Raw genomic sequence first — 22,993 nt, 5'->3', positions numbered from 1 at the left:
AATTAAAAATTTATCATGGATAATCCAGTTTTACAGGTATATTTGGTTCATTTCAAGATATTTATTGACTACCATAAAAAGCATCTTTTTTCAGTTTTTAAACTTTATATTGGCTAATATTTAAATTTTCTTGTATACTTCTGTGCAATTAGGAAGTTATTATGGGATAAGGAGTTATTCCAAAATTGTACTGGTTGGCAGGAGAGAGCGAGCTTGTGGCATTCAAAATTAGCTATTAAAAACATCCATGTGAATAATTGAGAATTGCCATTTTATGATTATTCCTTTTGCTATTATTTTGTGTGTGCCTCAGTGGCATGCCACGTGATAACTGTTACTGTCATCTGAGGACATGTTCTTAGATACTACATGACTTCTGTAAGGCAAAGCATTGCCAGCAGGTGTCATTGATAAAGCTAAGAAATTGGCAGGGGAACACTCAGAAAGCAAAAGAAGAAAGAGGGACAAAAAATAGAGTAAAAAAGTACAGAAGGAGAAAGGGAGGAGTAAGAGAGAGAGAGAAGACAAATGGGAAAGAAAAGGCAAGTTTTAAAAAGATGAGGTTCATATCCTGTTCACTGGGACCAGTGTCCTAAGTCACAAACCCCTTTTCTTTTTGTTTCTTGTTTGATATGATCATAGAGTCAAATCTTGGACAAGATTTTCCTGACCTCCTATTATAGGTGTGAATGTTGGGTTGCTTTTCCCACATTGACTATGATATCTTCGTATAGATTCATATATAACCTGTTGCTTGTCTCCTCTGTAACAAAAGAAATCATTTCACAAAATGACTTCCTTTATTAAGGCCGTGAAATAGAGGTTAAAAACAGGCCCAGGTGGGAACCAAACCCATGTACTTAGGGCTAGTAAACACTTAATTGAAGCTTTATCTCCCTCCCTTCCTCTCTCCCTTCCTCTCTTCCTTCTTTCCCTTCCTTCCCTTCCCTTCCCTTCCTCCCCTCCCTCTTTCCTTCCTTCCTTCCTTCCTTCCTTCCTTTCTTCCTTCCTTCCTTCCTTCCTTCCTTCCTTCCTTCCTTCCTTCCTTCCTTCCTTCCTTCCTCCCTTCCTCCCTTTCTTCCTCCCTCCCTCCCTCCCTCCCTTCCTTCCCTCCCTCCCCTCCCTCTTTCCTTCTTCCTTCCTTCCTTCCTTCCTTCCTTCCTTCCTTCCTTCCTTCCTTCCTTCCTTCCTTCCTTCCTTCCTTCCTTCCTTCCTTCCTTCCTATCTATCCATATTTTAGTCAAGTAAGCTAAATAATCACAAGAACCCATATTAGGGCCATAACCTTTGTTTAAGTCAAGTCAGGTCAAGTTAAAAAACAAAAACAAAAACAAAGAAAAAAAACATTGGTTAAGCACCTATTATGTATCATGCACTTTGCTAAATGCTGGAGATACAAAGAAAGGCAAAAAAATATGCCCTACTCTTATGATCTAAATGGCAGAGATGACAAGCTAAGTGCTATACAAGAACAATATATAAACAAGATAATTTAGAAGTAATTTCAGAGAAAAAGCACCAGCCTTAAGAGGACTGGAAAAGACTTCTTGCAGAGGATATTTTAGCTGAGACTTGAAGGAAGCCAAGGAATCTAGGAGGTAAAGATAAAGAAGGAGAGAATTCCAGGTGTGAAGGACGGCCACAAATGTACAAGGTCAGAAAATAAACTGTCTTATTATCTCATTATGCATAGCAAATATTGAGTCCTAGGCTCACTCTCTCCTCTCAACTAAAGCTACTTTTAGAAAGACACTCACCCCCTAATTTCCCTGTAGAATAAAAAATATATTAGTTTTAGTCTAAGCAAAAAATAACATGAAAATATAACTTTGAACAATTAAATTAATTAAATTCTATTAAAATGCTTGCCTTGAAATCAGTAGGGGACTAAGAAGCATCGTCACTTGCAATTATTTTTACACAACTGTACACGTCCAGTTTTTCAGGCATACCAGTAATGCAAGTCTTCTTCTTCTTTCATGCCCAGAAGTGGAATGTGAGTCAGACTAAAATTCGAATCATCTCCACAATCATCTTCATCTTGTTTGGGTGTGTTCTCTTTGTTGCCCTACCTGCAGTCATATTCAAGCACATAGAAGGTTGGAGTGCCCTCGACGCCATTTATTTTGTGGTCATCACTTTAACAACCATTGGTTTCGGTGATTATGTTGCAGGTAAGGGTCGTTGTTTCTATTTTTGTTTTCAGTGCTCACATCTATTCTTCTCATGGTTATTTTGATGGGGCTTGAATGAGAAGAAAGCAAAGATTCTCTTGTTATTGGCTTGGACTGAACATGAGGGTAGAATTTAAGAGTATAGTTGTCATGTGACATTTTAGAGATAGACAGAAGCATGGTGACTTAACTTCCACTTTGTAAAGGAATTTTACACTCCTTACTGTACAGTCACACTGTAGGTTTAGAAACTATAGCAGTGCCAGTTTTCATTGTTACTCTTTTAAGCAATGCTGACTTAAGAAAATGTTATGTTATGTGATAGCATTTAAGAAAAAAAAATCTGACTTCAACTTTCATCTTCTACTTTTGCTTTACATATACTTTTTTCTCTTTCTATTTGCCTTGCTGAAAATGTCATGGCCTATTGTATTTTGGTTTCACCAGTTCTATGATTTTTTTTTTACTCCAACTCTTGTTTGACTCCCTATTATATCCCCATTCATCTCCTGCTCTTATCTTTTAAGCCCTCTGCCTTTAGCAGAACACTTGCTAAGCCAGTTCCCACAAATACTGATTCATAGTTTCACTGAATATTATGGCTACAAGGGACCATAGAGATTATTTAGTCCAAATCTTTCATTTTAGATATGAAGAACCTTTATCCCAGAAAGGCGACATGTTCGAATAGTAGCCAAAGCTGGACTTCTTCCAGGACTTCTTGGCCTAAGACCAAGGGACCAAAATTCTTTCACCTCCATCATTCTGTCTTTCTATGATAAATTGGGAAACACATTTTCATTTTTTCTTTTCTTTTTTTCTGTAACCCAATCAGTGTTTTTAATCAATATAGGGAACATTGTGTGATGAACTCCCTCTACCAAGGCAGATCAGCACCTTTTCTACAATCTACAATCTTGGTGAGCTGCCTAGGGATGAAAGGAAGAGAAGTGTATATGCTGAAAGATTACCTTCTTTGGCCACGGTCACACATCTAATGTGTCATAGGCAGGATTTGAACCCAGCTTTTCCTGTCTCTGATGCCAATTTTCTAACCATTATGTCTCACAGCCTTTCTTCACTTTGGTCAAATACTCTGAAAATATTTTTTTTTGTTTAAAATACCAAAGCAATTCTCAATTTTCAGAAGATAATTATCTATCCTGGAGAATGAAATGTTTTTCATTTATACTCTTACTTCAACTTGATCCTTCCTTTTGCATTTTTATTACTTATTAACAAGAAGATAAGAAGGGGAGAAAAAGGAAGTGAAAATTCATCATTCAATTGGTTTCATTTGGGAAATAGGTCAAAATGAGATTTAGGGGCTATCTATGAATTTCACTTTTCTATTCTTCTCTTTCCTTGTGTTCCTTCTCTTAATGTCTAACATATGACTATTAGAGTTATTTGTGTATGTTCTACCTCAAAATTGACCTAATTGAAGTGACTGAAAAAAAAATGATCCTGTTGTGAGGTCACTGAAATCTTTCTTTAAAAATTATGTTTTCTGTTCAATCCTCAGTTTAAAATATCTTCTCTCTCAAAAAGTCTTTTTTAAAAAAAGAAAACGGTTTTTGATATTACCGAAAAGTTTTACAATTCCAAGATCTGTGTTGTGTTGGAGGCATGTGGAAAAGCTGATTGCTAAGGAGCAAAGAAGATGCAAATTCTTAGTATATATCATTGTATACATGATTGGAGGGAGCAAGAATAAAATCTTTTCAGGAAGAAATATGGAATAAAATGATTGAGAAACCTTCTGATTTAACTCTGTCATAGGGGTTTATGCTCCTGGCACACAGATGCACTGTGTGACTGTAATTATTGTCTTCTCTATTCCTACTGGATAGAAAGCATGAAAATGAGAGATAGCAATTAGTGCAGAGAACCAGAGAACAGATGTTAGCTTTCTCTTTCCACTTGGCTACTCTTTCTCATGTTAAGACCACTAGAGTCTAAGAAGTAAGGCAATGAGAATTCTGAGCACTGATAACTAAGAAGGCCTGTGGCAATCAGAGAGCTGGACCTAAGAATTTATAACTAGCCACTGGCGAAAACTACTAGGGATTTTTAAACTCCACCCTACTGAAATTTTGAAACTTATTCACAAGCTCTAGGACAGATCTGATATCAAGATAAGGATTCTGAGTTAGAAAGAGGTGCCCTAACCATGTCTGTGGATAAAGCCAGGGTTAAGTTAATCAGATTGATAACAGTTATAGATTGAAGAGAAAGGTACTACATTGTACCTAAGCATTTATTTCTTCCAGGGGTGGGCAACCTACTGTCTCCAGGATACACGTGGCCCTCTAGATCCTCAAGTACAGCCCTTTGACTGAAGCCATGAACTGAATTGACTGAATCGCAGAACAAATCCTTTCATTAAGGATTTGTATACTCATGTATGTATATGTATACATATACATGTATATGCTGTGCATGTACTACATACTATGTATGCATATACATGTATGTCCATATGTGCATATACTATTTAAATATTCATTTAAATTTTTGAAATTTTATTCAAATTTATTTAAATAGTATATATGCACTTTTTAAAGAAATGAATTGTTCATTATGAAATTTATATGACATAATGTATATAAATATATTTGTTTCATATATATGCATCTGTATAATCTTTACAAAATGGTGCTTAATAACAATGATTGGGTTCAGTCGATTTAATTTTTGTGTTTAATAAATTCACGAAGATCATTTAATGGACTCTTTTAGAAGAAATGGGGGATATTTAACATGGAAAAGAGATGTCATAGGACAGAAAACACTTTCAGATATTTGAAGAACGGTCATATGAAAATGGGATTGCCCTTGACCTATCCTAGGTAATAATTTAAAATGGTGAGGTACTCTCTTGATCCAGAGAACCCCACAAAATCATGCAAATCAAGGAATTTCAAATTTCCGGGTCCACTTCAAGAACACCCGTGAAAGAGCCCAAGCTATCAAGGCATGGATATCTGAAAAGCTACCAAGTATCTGAAAGATGTCACATTGAAGAAACAAGGCATTGCCTTCAGGCGATATAGTGGTAGAATTGGCAGGTGTGCCCAGGCTAAGCAGTGGGGTTGGACACAGGGTCGTTGGCCCAAAAAGAGTGTTGAATTCTTGCTGCATATGCTTAGAAATGCAGAGAGTAACACGGAACTGAAGAGTTTGGGTGTGGATTCTTGTCATGAACATATCCAGGTTAACAAGGCTCCCAAAATGTGGTGGTGTACTTACAGGGCTCACAGTCGAATCAACCCATGCATGAGTTCTCCTTGCCATATTGAGATGATACTTACTGAAAAGGAACAAATCGTTCCTAAACCAGAAAAGGAGGTTGCTCCAAAGAAAAAGATATCCCAGAAGAAACTGAAGAAAAAAAAGCTTATGGCACGGGAGTAAATATGACATTAGAATGCAAATAAAAGTGAAATGAAACCATTTGTTACAGTAAAAAAAAAAAGAAAATGAGATTATCTTATTCTTCTTTAACTAGAGGGTAGACCAATTAAGACCAATGGGCAGAAGTTACAGGAAGGACAGTTTTGTTTCAAAATAAGGAACAGCTTCCAAAGAGGGAGGACAAGCTATATACATAACTAAATATGTAATAATATTATAGCTAACTAGGAGAGGTCAATCAGAGAAGACAACTGTAAGAAAAATGGAATGGATAACATCATTCGATTGTGAGTGCTTTCTAATACTGGAGGTGTTTGAACAGAAAAGCTAGATGACCATTGCTTAGGGATGCTGTAATGAAAATGTCACATTCATGTAGAATTTGGATTAGATAGCCTCTAAGATCTTTTCCAACTCTGAGTCTCTGATTCTCTAGGGAAGACATGGCTAGTTAGGTGATGTTTAATGGAAGAAATAGGAACAGAATAGGTGGAAGGAAAAAGAGAGGCTAATCTAGATGGTAGGGACAACATGAAGAAGGAGGCAGACAGGAATTATCATGATATACCTTCCCAGGGACATAATTAACTGTGCATTTGTCATACTAATCAAATTAAGACCATCAAGGATGGCTATCATTACCAGGCAAGCATACCAAGAGAGTCAAAGTGTCTATTGATTGGAAAATGACTAAACTAGTTTTGGCTCATGAATATAATCAAGTATTACTGTAGCATAAAAATGATGAAAAAGAAAAATACAAAGCACAAGAGGACTTACGTGACATGATGCAAAGTGAATAAATCAGAGAAGAATGAAACATCAGGGAGAATGGGATCATTTCTAATTGAGGGTAGACTTGCCAAGTAGTTGTTATTTTACTAGGCTGGCTAGTATTTTATCACCGAAGCTGGTTTCTTCTCACTGACAAGCCATTTTGTATCTGTTGAGTTTTTGTCATAGTAGTTGCTATCGTTAGTTTTAATTTTGGCAAGCTCAGCTAGGAGGTATCAGGGAAAATTTCCTGAATGAGCTGACTTCTGAGCTGGGCTCAAAGGAAGAGAAGGATTTCAAAAGGCAGAGTTAGGAAGGGGGAGAGCAGGATGAAGCTAGTACCTCATTAGGTTAGAATATAGAATACATAAAGGGAAGTGAAATACTCTGGAGTGATAAACTGTAGGCACTATAGCCATACTATATAGGGTCTCAAATGCAAAGATGTTTATATTTTATCTTTTGGGTAACTGGAATTGCCGAATAGATTCAGAGCTTGAAGAGACATCATAGGCCATCGAATTCAGCCCCTCATTTTAGTTTCTACCACCACGTTACAATAATTAGCTAATTTAAGCCTAGCATACAATATAATAACCCCTTGGGTCCACTTGGTTTCCTTCTCTTCAACATTAGGGAATTTATTTTATAGGAAAAGTTTTGAGTTTGGTCATGATTGTTCTGAGCCCCCAGTTGGGAAATTCTTGATACCTAGCCAGAACTCAGGCCCTTTGCATAGCCTCGTATTTGTATCTATCTCTAATTCACCTTCCATTTGTATCTTTCTGTAGTTCACCTTACATTTGTATCTACCTCTAGTTAGCCTTTCTGCAGGCAGTTAGGTGTACAGTGAATAGAGCACTGAATGTGGAGCCAGGAAAACTCGAGTTCATACCTGGCCTCAGATGTTTACTATCTACGTCATACCAGACCAGTCACTTAACTTCTCTTTGCTTCACTTTCCTCATCTTTAAAATGAGGATAATAAAAGCACCTAACTTCATGGTTGTTGTGAAGATCAAATGAGATGAGAATTATAAAACACTCTGTATAGTGCCTGTCCTGTAGAAAGTGCTATATTAGCTATTGGCTATTAGGAAGTAAAATTCAGGTTACTAGACTGTTTAGATAACAAAACAGCAGATTGTTATAGTGGATAGACAGGCATCAGAAGGAGCTCTGAGACTGTCTAGACCTCAGTTCCTCCTTATGACCTAGCACATAAACTTTGGAGGGCTCTGATGCAAATCAATACTAGCTTATGCTTTACATTCACTAAGTGCTAGTTGACTGACTTATTGTCACTGTCAGAGTGCTCTGACTGCTCCTCATCATGATTTGTGGAGAGGGAGGTCTCAATGACAGCCTCTGGCAACATCGTGATTCTTCCCTCTCACATGTGAACTTGAGCTCGTGAGTACCCGTTTCCAATGACCAACAGGTACTGTGATTTCCCTATATCTCTGTGGCTCTTTTTGGATTTTCCAGCTATATAGCTGGAGTGTACACAGTTGTGGTCAATGTCTGGGGCATAGATGTATAATCAGTCCTCTATGATGCCTGTGTAACACATGTAGGCTCTGAATCTACTCCAGGGCAGGAACGAGACATAGTCTCTATTATGACCAAAATTATGTACCTGATGACCGTCTTATTCCTCTACCCAATAACCTTCAGTGAATCCCCATTACCTGTAGAATAAGTTGTAAACCCCTTATCCTAGAACTTAAGACCTTGCAATTCCCACTAGCATTATCAATTTGATTTCGCATGATGCCTGATTGTTTCGGCCCAGAATCAGCTAGTCAATGTGAGGGGAATTACTTTGTGCCTTTCGTCAAGCTACTTTTGTCCTAAAATGTATCTAGAAATCAACTTTTCATTTCTGACCTCTGTGAATTTGCTCAAGCTGTCCCCCATGACTGGAATTCAGTCCTTTTTATTTCTGCTTCTTAGAATCTGTATCTTCCTTCAAGACACAGCTCAGGTATCACCTCTTCTGTTAGGGTTTCCCTGACCTAGCACCTTTTCTGTACCCCCTCACATTATTATGCTTTCTCCATCCCGAAATTACCTTATATTTCCATTTTTTATATGTAGCTAAATCCTCCCTCTTGGCTCCCCCCTCCCCCCCAACATGAGCTCCTCAAGAATGAGGAATTTAATTTTTAATCTTTATATTCCTAGCCTCCCTGGAACAGTGCCTTGTGCTTAAAAAAACAAACAAAAAAACAAAACAAACAAAACAAAACAAAACCAGAAGCTATGATTTCATAGTGCAAGGAACTCAGGGTGAAGAAATTCCCTTTACCAATGCAGATTCTCAGTAGCTGTACAACTCATAGCCTTAGACAGTGATTTGGGGTACTTAGACTAATCTAGGGTCACACAGCCAGTAAATACCAGAAGAAGGATTTGAATCAAAGTCCAGCAGCTCTCTTTCACCATTCCATGCTGGCACATAGAAGGTGTTTTTTGAATTGAATTGCTGACGATATGTGAAACGTGGAGAGGTTCAGGACAGGTATAATTACTCATATATAGGTAGGTCACTGTAACTCCAAGTTTGCAGTTGTCTTTCAATTACATGGAATTACATATTTGACTCCTAACCTGTTCAGCTTTCTCTGAGTCTCCAGTCAAGAAAGTTCTTTCCCTTCAGACCTCACCTAGCACTTTGTTTTGCAGGGCTCTAATGCACATATATTATAATCTAGTACATTATTTATGTTTGTGACTCCTCCCCTTCTTCTAGATGGTCAGCTCTGTGAGGACAATGTCTTATCCAAACTTTACGTTTTCCCAAGTGCCTAGAGTAGTGTATTGTATATAGTAATTCATACATGCTTATTTAATTCACTAATTAAATAGAAATGTGCCAAGAATTTTTTTAAACCCATAGGCATAAATGCAAAGAATTGGGCTAGTTAGGTGACATTTAATGGAAAAAATAGGAGTAGAATAAGTGGAAGGAATAAGAGAGGCTAATCTAGGCAGTAGGGACAACATGAAGAAGGAGGCAGACAGGAATTATCATGATATACGTTCCCAGGGACATAATTAACTAGGCATTTGTCATACTAATCAAATTAAGACCATTAAGAATGACTATCATTACCAGGAAAGCATACCAAGACAGTCAAAGTGTTTATTGACTGGAAAATGACTAAACCAGTTTTGGTTTATGAATATAATCAAATATTACTGGAGCATAAAAATGATGAATAAGAAAAGTACAAAGCATAAGAGGACTTACATGACATGATGCAAAGTGAATAAGCAGAACAAAGAAAATATGCATAATTACTAAAACAATAGAAAAGAAAAGAAGACAATAAAAAAGAAAACTAAAACAGAACACTAATTATAATTGCCAAGCTTGGCCCCAAAGAAGAATTAAGAAATTTCATCTCCTTCCCTTCTTTGCAGAGGTAGGGGGACTATGGGTGTGGAATATTAAATAAACTGTCCAACTTGGCTGATGTGATAGTTTTGTTGAACAACCCTTTTTTTTTAATCTTTCTTATGCTTTGTGGCAGGGGTGGTTTGCTGGAGAGGGCAATGGGAAGAATGTAAATGGATATAAAAGACAAAAGATATCAATAAATATTTAAAATAAACACAGAAATGAAGGAATGAATAAAAGAGTGACCACCGCTTTTGCAACCTAAACTGTAATGATTCAGCCAGTCTGGGAAATTACTTTATGCTTTTGATCAAGATAGTTTTTTTTTCCTCTTCAGCATCCTTCTTCCTCACCACCTCAACCTCAATTTGCTTTTCTTATGCTTTCTAAACTTCTCCAGGGTGTCTATCTGGAACCAGGACATTAATATAAAAGCCCAAAGCAGGGTGGGGTATGTGTGTGTGTGTGTGTGTGTGTGTGAGAGAGAGAGAGAGAGACAGAGAGAGAGAGAGAGAGAGAGAGAGAGAGAGAGAGAGAGAGAGAGAGAGAGAGAGAAAATTTAGATTGGCAAGTAATTAAAGCACAACAGAAATGCTGGGGAAGTAGCACAACCTTCATAATTCCTGGATCATCTTCAATTAGCTTTCCTTCAATTAGCAGTGGTCACCATTTAATTCCCAAGACTCCTTTATAGTACTAAAAAAGTTCTATGTTAAATCAGTTGTGTGCTGTTCTTAGTAATTAAGCAACCTTAACTAATTGAATGATAAAGGACAAATTTGGTCTAGATGACATGCACTTAATAGGATTTGCTGGAGATACAAATCCCACTCTCACCTCTGTAACTACTTATCTATGGGACTTTACCCTAGGGAAAGCAGAGGTAAGGGAAAAAAGCAGGAGAGGTGAAGTCACAGACCACCTGTATTTTGAATCCTGGCCCCAACACTTCATAGCCATGTAAATCTACGAGGAGTGGGGAACCTGCAGTCTTCAGGCCACAGACCCTCTAGGTCCTCAAGTGTTCCCCACCCTTGAATTTCTAGGCAATTCACTTAATTTCTGTGAGCCTCAATCTTCCTCACAGTCTTATTTTGATTATTATTTATTGGAAAATGAATTTTAATCCATGTAGCAGGCCTCAGCACATTCCATTTGCATAATTGGTCTTGCATGCACTATCCTGCTCCAGCTTTTAATTGCCAAATTTGACGTCTTTCCTCAATCCTTATCCTTCTCAAGCTCTTTGCAACATTTAACAACACTAAGCACCCTCTTCTCCTCTGGACTTTTCATAGCATTTTTCTCTCCTGGATCTCTTTGTAGCCAGCTGACTGCTTTTTCCCAATCTTCTTTTCTGACTCCATCATCCTTCATGCTTTTTAATTGTGGGTAGCCCTCAAGTCTGTCTTGGTCCATCTTCTCTTCTCTCACTACATTCTATTGGTGACTTACTGGAGTTAATACTCCAATAAGTTAAATTATCATCTGAAAAGCTTTGGAGAATGGAAAGGGTATGATAAAACTGACAATTCAATTAAGTTTAATTAAATCCAGCAAGCTTTCTTTATGTACCAGGCAATGCCTATTATATATCAGGGAATTAATTGTGCATTGGGAATACATTAAAAAAACAAAAAACCCCAAAAAACTGAGACAGCCTATGCCCTCAAAGAGCTTACATTTATTTCATTGACAGATTTGGGATAGTTAGAAAGAAGAGTCTCTTAGTCAGATTCCTTTTCTCTAGTAATCTATTGTGGTATTAGTGATATGTAACCGATGGATCCATTGGCAGGTGTTATTAGTAATGCAAACAATAAAAAGGCAATTGAAGACATTCATAAAGTGTCTAGTTTGCTTAATGTATGCACCATGGATTTATTTTTGTTCTACTTTGTTTTCCCCTTACAGGAGGATCAGATATTGAGTACTTAGATATTTACAAGCCAGTGGTGTGGTTTTGGATCCTGGTAGGGCTTGCTTACTTTGCTGCTGTCCTGAGCATGATTGGGGACTGGCTTCGTGTTATATCAAAAAAGACAAAGGAAGAGGTAAGAATTATACAGTGTGCAAACATGCTTCTTCTTCCTTTACCTTAGTATAAAGCTTATGCAAATGAATCATACATGTTCACTTTTGTTTAGGAGTCAAAGCATATCTAATGCTATTTGTAATTATAGAGGCTTCATTTCCTTTACAATTAGTTTTATTTTTTACCTTGAGGCTTTCAAGTCAATTCAGAGTGTATTTGGTAAATGTAAATATGCAGAATAATACAACACATCTTTTTGTGTGTTAAAATTCTAAAATCAACCTGGTATAATTAAGGTATATGATGCATAATTCAACTTCCTGGTTATCTGCTATATTATGTTATGTGTTCCTCCCCCCTCTTTTTTTGCTTGTATATACATGTATTAAATACTGGCTATTATGATAGGCAGTGTCATGGATAGAGAGCTGGCCTCAGAGCCAAGAAGACGTAGATTCAAGTCTTGTCCCTGGCATACACTGGATCTGTGAACCTCTCAGTGCTTTAGGCAATTCTCTAAGCCTTTAAGTTGAAAAGAAGATGCCAAACTGCCTGAGCTTCTTCATTGCCAGCAGTTTCTTGTACCAGTGAAAACACAGGTCTATCCTTCTTCCCTGTATGTGTGAATATATGTATATATATAGCCACTCTACATTTTACAAAAAGGTTATATTCCAAAAGTTCAGTTGAAACTTGGAACTTAGACGTTTTCCCAGAGAAATAATGTTATAAGTGACAGGTTCTTGGGACAGAACTCAAAGCCCAAGGAGTCCATGAAAGGCAGGAGTGTGCTGGGACCAGCTCTAAGTGGTTTGTGAGGCCTAGTGTTTAGTTTTCAGAGTGGCATTTATAACTCAGAAATCACCAGTTGCTTCAAATCAGGGTTTGATGTATTGTTTTGTTGATTATCTACACTTAATAAAGTGTTAATAACACAGATTAAACTTCAGAGTGTATGCCCGTTTTCTTTTTCCCCAAAGAGCCCAGTTGTTTTCTCATTGGCCCTAACTTCATGTAGAAGGGTAGAATCCCCTTGATTCTCTCAGTGCCCAGCCAGCAATGATGTTTGGGGAAAGTGCTCCATCAAGGCAGGAAATGGGGGAGGATGATGGGGGAATAAGGGATGGTAGGCGTGGGGTCGATGGGGCTCCTGCTGATAATTCCCCGGGTTAAAATATATATATATATATATATCTCAATATCAGTCCCAGCTAGTTTTCCAGTCATCCCATTTCTTTTCTTTTCAAGTATTTGCTTTGCCTTTTACTATTATCACCTGTTGCTTCTGTGCTTCTTTCCAAGGCTTTTAATTCTTCCTGGACTACCGGGTGACATTGTATTCTCACACTCAGAACTTTTGAGGTTTTATAAGAATGGTTTTTTAAACCAGAAGCCAACACTTAGAAATATACCCATTAGAATACCCACTTTCTCTTTCTTATTTCTGTTACCTTAGACTCAAGGGCAGGGAAGGAGAAAATGAGAGAGAAAGAGAGAAGGGGGGAGAGAGAGAGAGAGAGAGAAAGAGGAGAGAGGAGAGAGAGAGAGAGAGAGAGAGAGAGAGAGAGAGAGAGAGAGAGAGAGAGAGAGAGAGAGAGAGAGAGAGAGAGATCAGGCAAAGAAATTTGAGAAGGATTGATTTCATATGGGTGGAAGTAGGAATTAAGACAGCTAGATGGCACAGTGAATAGAGTGCCAAGCCTGAAATCAGGAAGATTCATCTTCCTGAGTTCAAGTCCAGCCTTACACATTTACTAGTTGTGTGACCTTGGGAAAGCCACTTAACCCTATTTGCCTCAGTTTCATCATCTGTAAAATGAGCTGAAGAAGAAAATGGCAAACCACTCCTGTATCTTTGTCAAGAAAACCCCAAAAGGGGTCACAAAGAGTCAGACATGAATGAAAAAAGACTGAGCAAAACAAGAATTAAGGAAGGCTTCATGTAAGAGGCATCATCTCTACAGGGCCTTAAAGAGAAGAAAGGATTTTAACAGATGAAAGTGAAAGTGGATTCCATTCCAGGTATGAGGAAAAACATAAGCAAAGGATTAGCAACAGAAGGCAGGAAGTACATTAATCATGCCTGATTGGAATATAGAGTTAATGAAAAACATTGTTTGAGATAAGTACCTAGACAAGGAGGTTGGATCCAGCTTCTGGAGGGTATTGAGTCCCCACAAACATATACTTTATTCAGAAAGCAATTGGAAAACAGAAGGTTTTGTGTAGAGGAGAGATGTGAGCATAGTGTTGTATTTGGAAGATTAATTGTAAATGCTTATGGAGGATGGATAGGAATGGAGATAGATTAGAAACAGGAAGATCTAGACAAGAAGAGATGAAGCCTGTACTAGGGTGATTTTAGTGAGAGTGAAGAGGTAGGACCAGTTGCAAGAAATGTCATGGAGGTAGAAATCTAGAAAAATTTTGTAACTGATTGAATGTGTTGGTGAGGGGAAAAAGAATCATACCTAAACTTAAGATTTCAAGTATGGAGGACTTAGAAAATTGTTGTGCCATTAATACACATAAAGACGTTTTGGGGATAAGCATATTTATGGTGAGGAGGAAACCTGGTAGCATGGTAGCATGGAGAGAAGATTGACTCTGGAAGCAGAAGGCCTGGGTTCAAATCCTGTCTCTGAGGTAACATTTTGTGTAACTTTTGACAAGTCACTTAAACTTCCCTGGGCTTCAGGTTTTGAAACTGGGGGTACGAGTAGATAGTTGCTGAGGCACCTTCCAGCTCTAGCTCTATATGATCTTATGTTGATTCTGAGATTCCTGAGGGATGTTCAGCAGCAAATTTGAAATTTGCTACTGGATCTCCAGATGAGAGGATACAAGTGGAGATTGATTTGGGAGTCATTTGCACAGAGGTGATAATTGAAGCCACAGGAGTAGATGAGATCACCAAGGGAGAGTGTAGAAGTAAAGGAAAAGAGGGCATAAAAACAACAGTTGAGGAATACTTACACTCAAGGGGTAAGAAGAAGGTGAGGACTTATAGAAGTCAAGGGAGAAAGGGTTATCAAGGATGGAGATTCTCTTTTTGTCAAAGATCCAATGTGGTCTCATGAAGAGGTCATAGTAGACTAGCCATATTTCTTTTTGTGACAGGGTTCCTATACTATTAAATTAAGGGAATATTATGGATACACTTTATATATGTTTGCTAAACTTAACTAAGTTTGTAGTTCAGTGCAGGTATGATGAAGACCCATACCCTCAGGCTAATGTAGAATGAGAATGTGGTAACAATATGACATGCATAACCCTCCTGCTCTTCTCTCTCTCTGGGTAGATTCACCTCTGACCTGTATGGATTTGGGCTGATCTGATTCCTCCTCACCCCCACCCCATTCAGTTGCCAGCCATGTTCACTCTCTCTCTGAATTCTAGAGGCAATGCTGGTGTGTGCATGTGTGTGTGTGTGTGTGTGTGTGTGTTCTCCTACTTGCCACTGTAGTTTCTGAGCTAGTGTACTTTCCAGTACACAAAATTAATCACCATGACACCATTACCTCTTGAACACAAAGCTGAATGATAAAGCAAAAGCAAAAATAATCATACATTTATGCAACAGGAAGCAAAAGCAGGAATAAGCAAAACTCCACAGTCTACCTACAAACTTGGGTCACACTCAACTATCAATGTCACAGTGTTTACTAGGGGAACGTGGGCACACAGTTAAATCTAGAAGCAAGGTGCAGGCATGGGGAAACCCATGTGCCTGGGGCAACTGAAAGGTCTGCACTGTAGGCATTGAGGTCCTTGGTCCTGCTAGGAGCAATCTACCCTTCAGAAAATCACTTTTTGGCTAGCTGTTCCTCCCTTCTGGTTCTCACTACATTCCTGCTTGGCAAAGCCTCTCCTCCTCTGCTTTTAAGCTAATCAACCAGACTCTTTTAGCTCACAATCACTCTTAATATGACACTGAGAAAAAAAAAATGCTACACTCTCTCAGTGACAAGATGTTCTCCTTTAGTGAGAGAACTTCCAAACTCCTCAGATCTGCAAATAGCAGAATATTTTGCTTAGATCAATCAATTCCATGTTTGTTCTTATAGCGAAGCACAGCTCACAGCAAAACAATCACAAAACTTGGTCTTTCCCCTGTGTATTTTCCTCTTTATCTGGAAAGGGCCTCTACTATATTAAGAGTTTTCCCTTCTCTTAGGATATAAGTGGCACTAAAAAGCAAAAAGGCCTGAGAGCTCCTTACACAGCAGCCAGATTCAGCTCTCTTCCAATGAGTTTCCTAACACCTGCTGTTGTTGTTCAATAGTTTTAGTCGTGTCTGAATCTCTGTGACCCCGTTTCTTGGCAAAGATTCTGGAATGGTTTGCCGTTTCCTCCTCCAGCTCATTTTACAGGTGAAAAACTGAGGCAAACAGAATTAAGTGACTTGCCCAGGGTAACATAACTATTAAATGTCTGAGGCCCAGATATGAACTCAGGAAGATGAGTTTTTCTGATTTCAGGCCTGGCACTCTATCCACTGTGCCACCTAGCTGTCCCTTTCCAATAAGCTACTCCAGGCTTTCTCCAGCCAATCAACAAAGCAGTACTGCTCTTCCAATCAGCAAGTTCTCAACAAAACAATGGAAGATTCTGTTGTCTTCACTAGAAGCCTTTAATGCTTTCTGTCCCCAATTTCTTGTAAGTCCTACTTGTTCAGCGCATTCTCCTTCTTGTTCTATCTCATCCTATAGCTTCTTCTTAAAACTTATCCTCTCTGTCTTCCCATATCTTCCACTGCCTCAAATCGGAGTCTCTTGCAGTCAGTGATTCATCTTTAAATTATGAGATAAAAATTTTAAAAAATCAACTTTTTTGTCGGGTGTGGACCCCAAATTTATATACTTTCCATAGTTCCTTAATTCTTATTTTATCTACAATTTTGTCTTTGAGCCTCTAGAATAAGTCACATGAAAATGAGTTGATGGGCCATAGTGCCTTGCAGCCATGTTACTTCAGTTAAGTTACTACTTATCAGCTTTCAGATTAGTCCCACTGGTGTATTCATCTGAGAGGCAATTGTCTTTCTGGTCTTCAGAACAGCCTGTGTCTCTCCGTAACATTTTATCTGAGAGACTTACTTTTCTTCACAAGTTGATTTTATCCATTTTTGGATGCAAATGTTATGTATCCAAATGTTCTTATGCAAATGTTCTTCTTTTTCCCCTTTCAGCAGCCAAATTGTTCACATATGAAAGGGGCAGTGCCTTATACCCAGATTTTATCAAAGCATTTGACAACATCCCTCATGCTATTCTGGTGGAAAAGATGGAGAGATGTAGACTAGATGATAATATATTTAGAGCTAGTGGAATGGCCAGACCCCAAGGTTTGATGTCAACTTGGAAAAAAGTTTCAAGGAATGTCTCTGAGAACTGTGCTGGCCTTGTATTTTATCAATGACTTTCATAAAAATTTAAATAAATTGCTTAGCTGGCATACTTCTAAAAATTTCAAATAACAGAAAGCTAGGAGGGATAATTAATGTAAAGGATGACAAGATTTATAAAAAGGATCTTAACAGGCTAGAACTTTGGGCTAAAATCTAATAATATGAGATAATAGGAATAAAAATAAAATTTCACATGGCTTCAAAAGTCAACTTTATAAGTACAACATGGAGAGGATATGGCTAGATGGAGTTTATTTGAAAAAGAAGTGTGGGAGCTTTAACGTACTACAAATTATAGTTTGATTTGGCTGCCACCCCTGAAAAAATACCCTGAAATATTAGGATTTGATTAAAAAAAAAGTCCTATTGAGGTGATAGCTTTGTATTCTGGCTTGATCAGACCACATGTGAAGTATTGTTTTCAATTTGGGGCACTCCCTTTTAGGAAAATCATTGACAAGCCCTAGAGGACTATTGAAAGGACTTGCCAAACCAGGAACTAGTTGAAGGAACGGGGGCTATTTAAACTGAACAAGACAGGGAAATAAGGGATGTTGGGATATAATAGTTGTTTTCAAGTATTTGAAGGGCTGTCAAGTAGAAGAGGCATTCTGTTTATCCTGTTTGGCACCAGAGTACAGAACTAGGAAAGATGGGAGGAAGTTAGAAAGATGCTCATTTAAGTTTGATTTAAGAAAAAGCTTCCTAATGGTTAGATCTATTCAAAAGTGGAATATATTGTCTTGCCATACAGGGGGCTCCCCTGCAGAACTTCCTGTTGAGGCTGGATGATCGCTTGTATAGGATTCATAATCGAAATTCATGTTCAGGTTCATCTTCAACTAGATGACTCTGAGATCCTCTCCAACTCTAGAAATCTGTGGTGTTGTGTTTTTGTGGTTCTGGTCCATAATATGAAGTGTCAGTAAGAAGGCAAGAAGGATAGGGACAGAAAATGAATCATTGGATTTGTTGGTAAGGAGGTAAGATAATTAAAACGTTGGAGGAGAGAGAGAGTGAGAGAACAAGAGAGCGAGAGTGAGAGAGAGAGAGAGAGAAGGAAAGAGAGAGAGAGCTCCTTCAGTAGAATGGTAACTAGTCATAACATGACTTTTTAGCAGACAACATAATTTCAAGATTTTGTTCAGTGGAATACAGTAGCATTGAAGTAATAAGGTCACGGGGAGAAAATCATTCAAAGGTGGAGGAAACAGCATTATTGAAATGACTGACCATAGAGACGATATTGCCTGAGGGTGAAAATAAGGTCAAAGCAGTCTTGATAGACTGAAAGGGTTGGAAAGAATGGAGGTGACAAAAGCCTAAACAAAGACACAGAATAGGTATGAGAGAAGTAAAGAAGTAGGGGAATTGGAAGATCTGAGATAAATTTCTGAGGATCAGATCTTAGAAATAGAGCTGTTTTCATGAATGGTGAGCTGTGAGGTCTGACCAGCCTGTTGGATAATTGAAATAGAGGCTGTAGGAACTGAGGAGTTAAAAAAAAAAAACTGTGAGGATAGGTTGAAGGATTATTATGTGGATATTAAAGTTTCCCAAGGATGATAATTGGTTTAGAGATGTCATGAAGTACTGTTGAGTTTATTTCAATGTTAGGGCTTCTATTACATTAGGCACTTAATAAATGCTTGTTTGTTTGAATGATTGATAGTGACAGATGTACCCCCAAAAGAGAAGCAATAAAAAAGTTTTTTTAAAATGCACAGAAGAAAGAAGTGAAAGGGACATAAACACATAGAATGATTTTATTCCCACCTTGCTAAATTTAATATAAAAATATATTAATTTTTAAAACAACTGTATATAAGTTCATAGTTTCCAATATAATCTTTTTTCTTATTCTCTTTTGTATATTAAAGTGTTTGTTGATAATTGTTAAGTCTGCAATGAAGATTATTTTTTAAAAGACTGTAAGGTAGGTAGAAAAGTGATCAGAAGGTCAGTAGATGAGTGAGACAAGGATAAGGAGAGGGTAATATAGCAGCTAGGTGACACAGTGGATAGAATGCTGGACCTGAAGTCAGGAAGATTTATCTTCTTGAATTCAAATCTGGCCTCAGATACTAGCTGTGTGCCTCTGGGTAAGTCACTTAAGCCTGTTTGCCTCAGATCCTCATCTGTACAGTGAGCTGGAGAAGGAAATGGCAAACCACTCTGGTATCTTTGCCAAGAAAACCCCAAATGGGGTCATGACTGACATGACTAAATAAGAACAACAAAAAGTATGGGCAAAGAAGTGTTTGTGGACTGATTGTGTCAGAACAAAAATCTAGAATTGCCAATCAGGAACAAAAGGCGTACATCTTCTCTACTACCATGAGAAGACAGGGCTCATTCTAAAAGACCCTGATGTTGGCAAAGATTGAAGGAAAAGGGAATGGCAGAGGATGAGACGGATAGATAGGGTCAGGAAAACAATGACCATGAGCTAGGTCAGACTTCAAGGGATAGTAGAGAATAGAAGGGTCTGGGTGTGCTATGGTCCACAGAGTCACTAAGAGTCAGAGATGACTGAACAACAAGGAAGTGAGGTTCCTTATTAGGTATTCCTCTCACCAATGAAATCACAGGCTTAGCATCTCCCCCTTAACCTATAAGCATGGGAGGAAAAGGTCCAGGATGAAGGGATGTTTGTTAGCCCTGGAATTGGCATTCCAAGGACACAGTGGAAGGGAACCCTAACCCTAACCCTACCCCATCTCTTTCACATATACAACACATGTCTGTCTGTCTGTCTGTCTCTCTCTCTCTCTCTATATATATATTTATACACACACACACACACACACATATACATATAGTACATACACATATATATACATATATATGTACACACACATATACATATATACATATACATATGTATATATATTTGTATATATCTATCTACCATTTATGTTTATATAAACATAAAAGTACCAAGGCAAAATTTTTATTATATACATACAATTTGTCTGCTCTATGAGATAAATAGTTCTGTTTAGACTGACATACAGTTTGCGGTCAAATGAGATACCTAACCAAATGAGATAATAGATATAAAGTGGTTTGTAAATAGTAAAGCCTTTGTGTAAATGCTAGCTATGCCTATCATACAAGCTCTCCACTCACTTCTGTTACTTATAGACATACAAATGTTTTAGCTGCAGAATCTCAGTAATGATATTCTGGAGGGAAGCCACTTAAAACAATTAAATCTCAGTTCCTTGGTTTCCATTTCTAAAGGACTGGTGGGCTCAGTCACATAGGTGGATTAATATTTTAGCTTAAACTCAAGGTCATAGTCCAGATTTTCTTTTCTTTTTGCATTGCTGGTAGCCCCATTTCTCACCAGATAAAGTTCTTCCTTTCCTGTCTACAATTTGCATCTATTTTCATTATCCAATAATTGCCTGAGGGATCACAAGTATCTGTTGATAGGCAGCACCCTTGATTTTACCTATCGCAGGCTTTCTTCAATCTAATCCTAATGTGTATATATATATATATATATATATATATATATATATGTATATATATATATATGTATATATATATGTGTGTGTGTATTATATATATATATAGTGTGTGTATTATATATGATGTATATATTTTATATATATGTATATATTTTATATATATGTATATATATGTATATATATATATACATAGAGAGAGAGAGGAAGAAAGAAAGAGAAAGGGATTTTCTTTTGACTGAAAAGGATTTTCTCTACTAATACACAGAAATAGACAATCTCCAAGTTTTCTTTTCATATCTCATGGTATGAATGATGTCCCAAAAGAAAGCTTAGTAAATTCCCATTAAACCATATGCAAACCTGTAGTTTTGGTGTAAAGATCTGGCAAGTGCCAGACTGTCCTATGAAGAAATAGCTGCTAAAAATTTGAGCATATATATCAATTCTCAATTGCATAGTAGAGTAAAACCTGTCTTTTAAACTGCTGCAGCTAGGTGACAAGTAGATAGAGTGCTGGACCTGGGGTTCAAATATGACCTCAGACACTTAATAGTTGTGTAATTCTAAGCAAGTCACTTAAAAAAAAACTCTATCTGCCTCAGTTTCCTTAGCTGTAAATTGGGTATAATAATAATAATACCTACCTCAGGCTTGTGAAAATAAAACAAGATGGTAGTTGTAAAGTACTTTATAAACCTTCAGGCCCTATGCAAATGACAGCTACTACTACTGCTAGAGTCAGCTAGGTGCTACAATGGACAGACTGCTGGGCCTGATGTCAGGTAGACTCACCTCCTGAGTTCAAATCTGGACCCAGACCCTTCCTAGTTGTATGATCCTGTGCAAGTCACTTAACCCTGTTTGCCTCAGTTTCCTCATCTATAAAATGAGCTGGAGAAGGAAATAGCAAAGCACTCTAAGTATCTTTGGCAAATAAACCCCAAATGGGGTCACAAAGATTTGGACAAACAATTGAAAAATGACTGAACAACAACCTTCCCAGGGTTGTCACGTGGATAAAATAAGGATAATATTTGTAAAGTCCTTCACAAACTTTAAAAAACTATAAATGTTAGCCATTGTTATTACCAGTTTATGTAAAATGGATTTGTGTCCTTAATGTCACTAAAAGCTTTGCATTGAATATAATTCCAAAGATTCTGCTGACATCTTTGTCAGACTTACGGTTAATTTGTGAATCCTCATGGCGTTCTCCATTTGGATGTGCTTCAAAGCTAGAAAAGGATTTAATGAAAAAAAGAATGTAAACTAGAGTAGGACTAGGTCAGGGGTGGGGAACTTGCAGCCTCAAGGTCACATGTGGCCTTCTAGGTCCTTGGGTGCCGCCTTTTGACAGAGTCTAAGTTTTACAGAAGAAGGATTTGTTCTGTGAAGTTTGGATTCAGTCAAGGGGCCACATTGGAGGGCCTAGATGGCCACATGTATCCTGGACAGTAGATTCTCTACGGCTGACCTGCTCTAGTTTACATTCTTTTTTTTTTTCATTAAATCCTTTCAACACTTTGTAAACCTTAGAGCTCTATATAAATGTAAGTTGTCTAGTAGTAATAGATGCATCATGCTTGTTAAATGAAATCAAATTGATCTATATTTTAATCTATATGTTGATTTTTTAACTATATGTTCATCAAACATATTTTTTAAAAAATCATTTTAAACAGTACAAGTGAGTAGTGCAGTTTATGTAATTTTAAAAAAATAACATGAAAACTCTCAATGATAGTACTGAGACGCTACTGGGTCTCTGTGTTAAAAATCCATTAATTATATGTTTTCTCTGGATGAAAGGATTATGTGTGATACTGTAGCCAAGTCTTGTATTATTATGTCAATAAAACATGTCCTCTTATGGTATACTGTTAAGGTTTGAGCACATGAATCTATGCACATATGTGGCTTTACATCCCTTCTGCTTTTATATTAAAATGTGGCTTTTTCCAGTGAAAAGAAATAACTTTAATGAAAATGTCATGTTTGGATGGAAGGAAAAATAGATTGTTTTCAATGAACATGCTGAAATAAAAACATGTTGGTTATAGCTAATCTGCCTAAAATATTTGAAAAGGAAATGGTTGGTTGGAACAAAGCTATATTGTTTCAAAAGTGCCACATATAATTACAGTTAATCTGCATTCCTCAAGGAAAACTGTAATGAACTAAATAATTTTCCATGGAGACATAATAGCTGCAGTGAAATTGTGTTTGTTTTGTTTTGTTTCTTTTTTAAAACTGTAATGGAGAATGAGCACAAGACTGATTGTGAAGGATTATATG

The 22,993-nt window shown here is 37.4% G+C and overlaps 1 protein-coding gene across 3 annotated transcripts in view; it reads left to right on the top strand.

The window, feature by feature from the left end:
* The window catches only part of KCNK2 (potassium two pore domain channel subfamily K member 2), a 193,907-nt gene that overhangs the window by 118,161 nt on the left and 52,753 nt on the right, over nt 1–22,993 (top strand). For all 3 annotated transcript variants that reach the window (XM_021007782.2, XM_021007785.1, XM_021007784.2), the window contains exons 5-6: nt 1,988–2,174; nt 11,686–11,825. In XM_021007782.2, coding sequence (XP_020863441.1) covers nt 1,988–2,174; nt 11,686–11,825 — 327 coding nt within the window. The remainder of the gene's footprint in view (nt 1–1,987; nt 2,175–11,685; nt 11,826–22,993) is intronic.

The sequence above is a fragment of the Phascolarctos cinereus genome, unplaced genomic scaffold, assembly GCF_003287225.1.
Source record: "Phascolarctos cinereus isolate Bilbo 61053 unplaced genomic scaffold, phaCin_HiC Scaffold_5;HRSCAF=322, whole genome shotgun sequence".
Taxonomy (NCBI): Eukaryota; Metazoa; Chordata; class Mammalia; order Diprotodontia; family Phascolarctidae; genus Phascolarctos; species Phascolarctos cinereus.
Note: the sequence above shows the minus strand (reverse complement) of the source record. Positions and strands in the feature narration are given on the sequence as shown.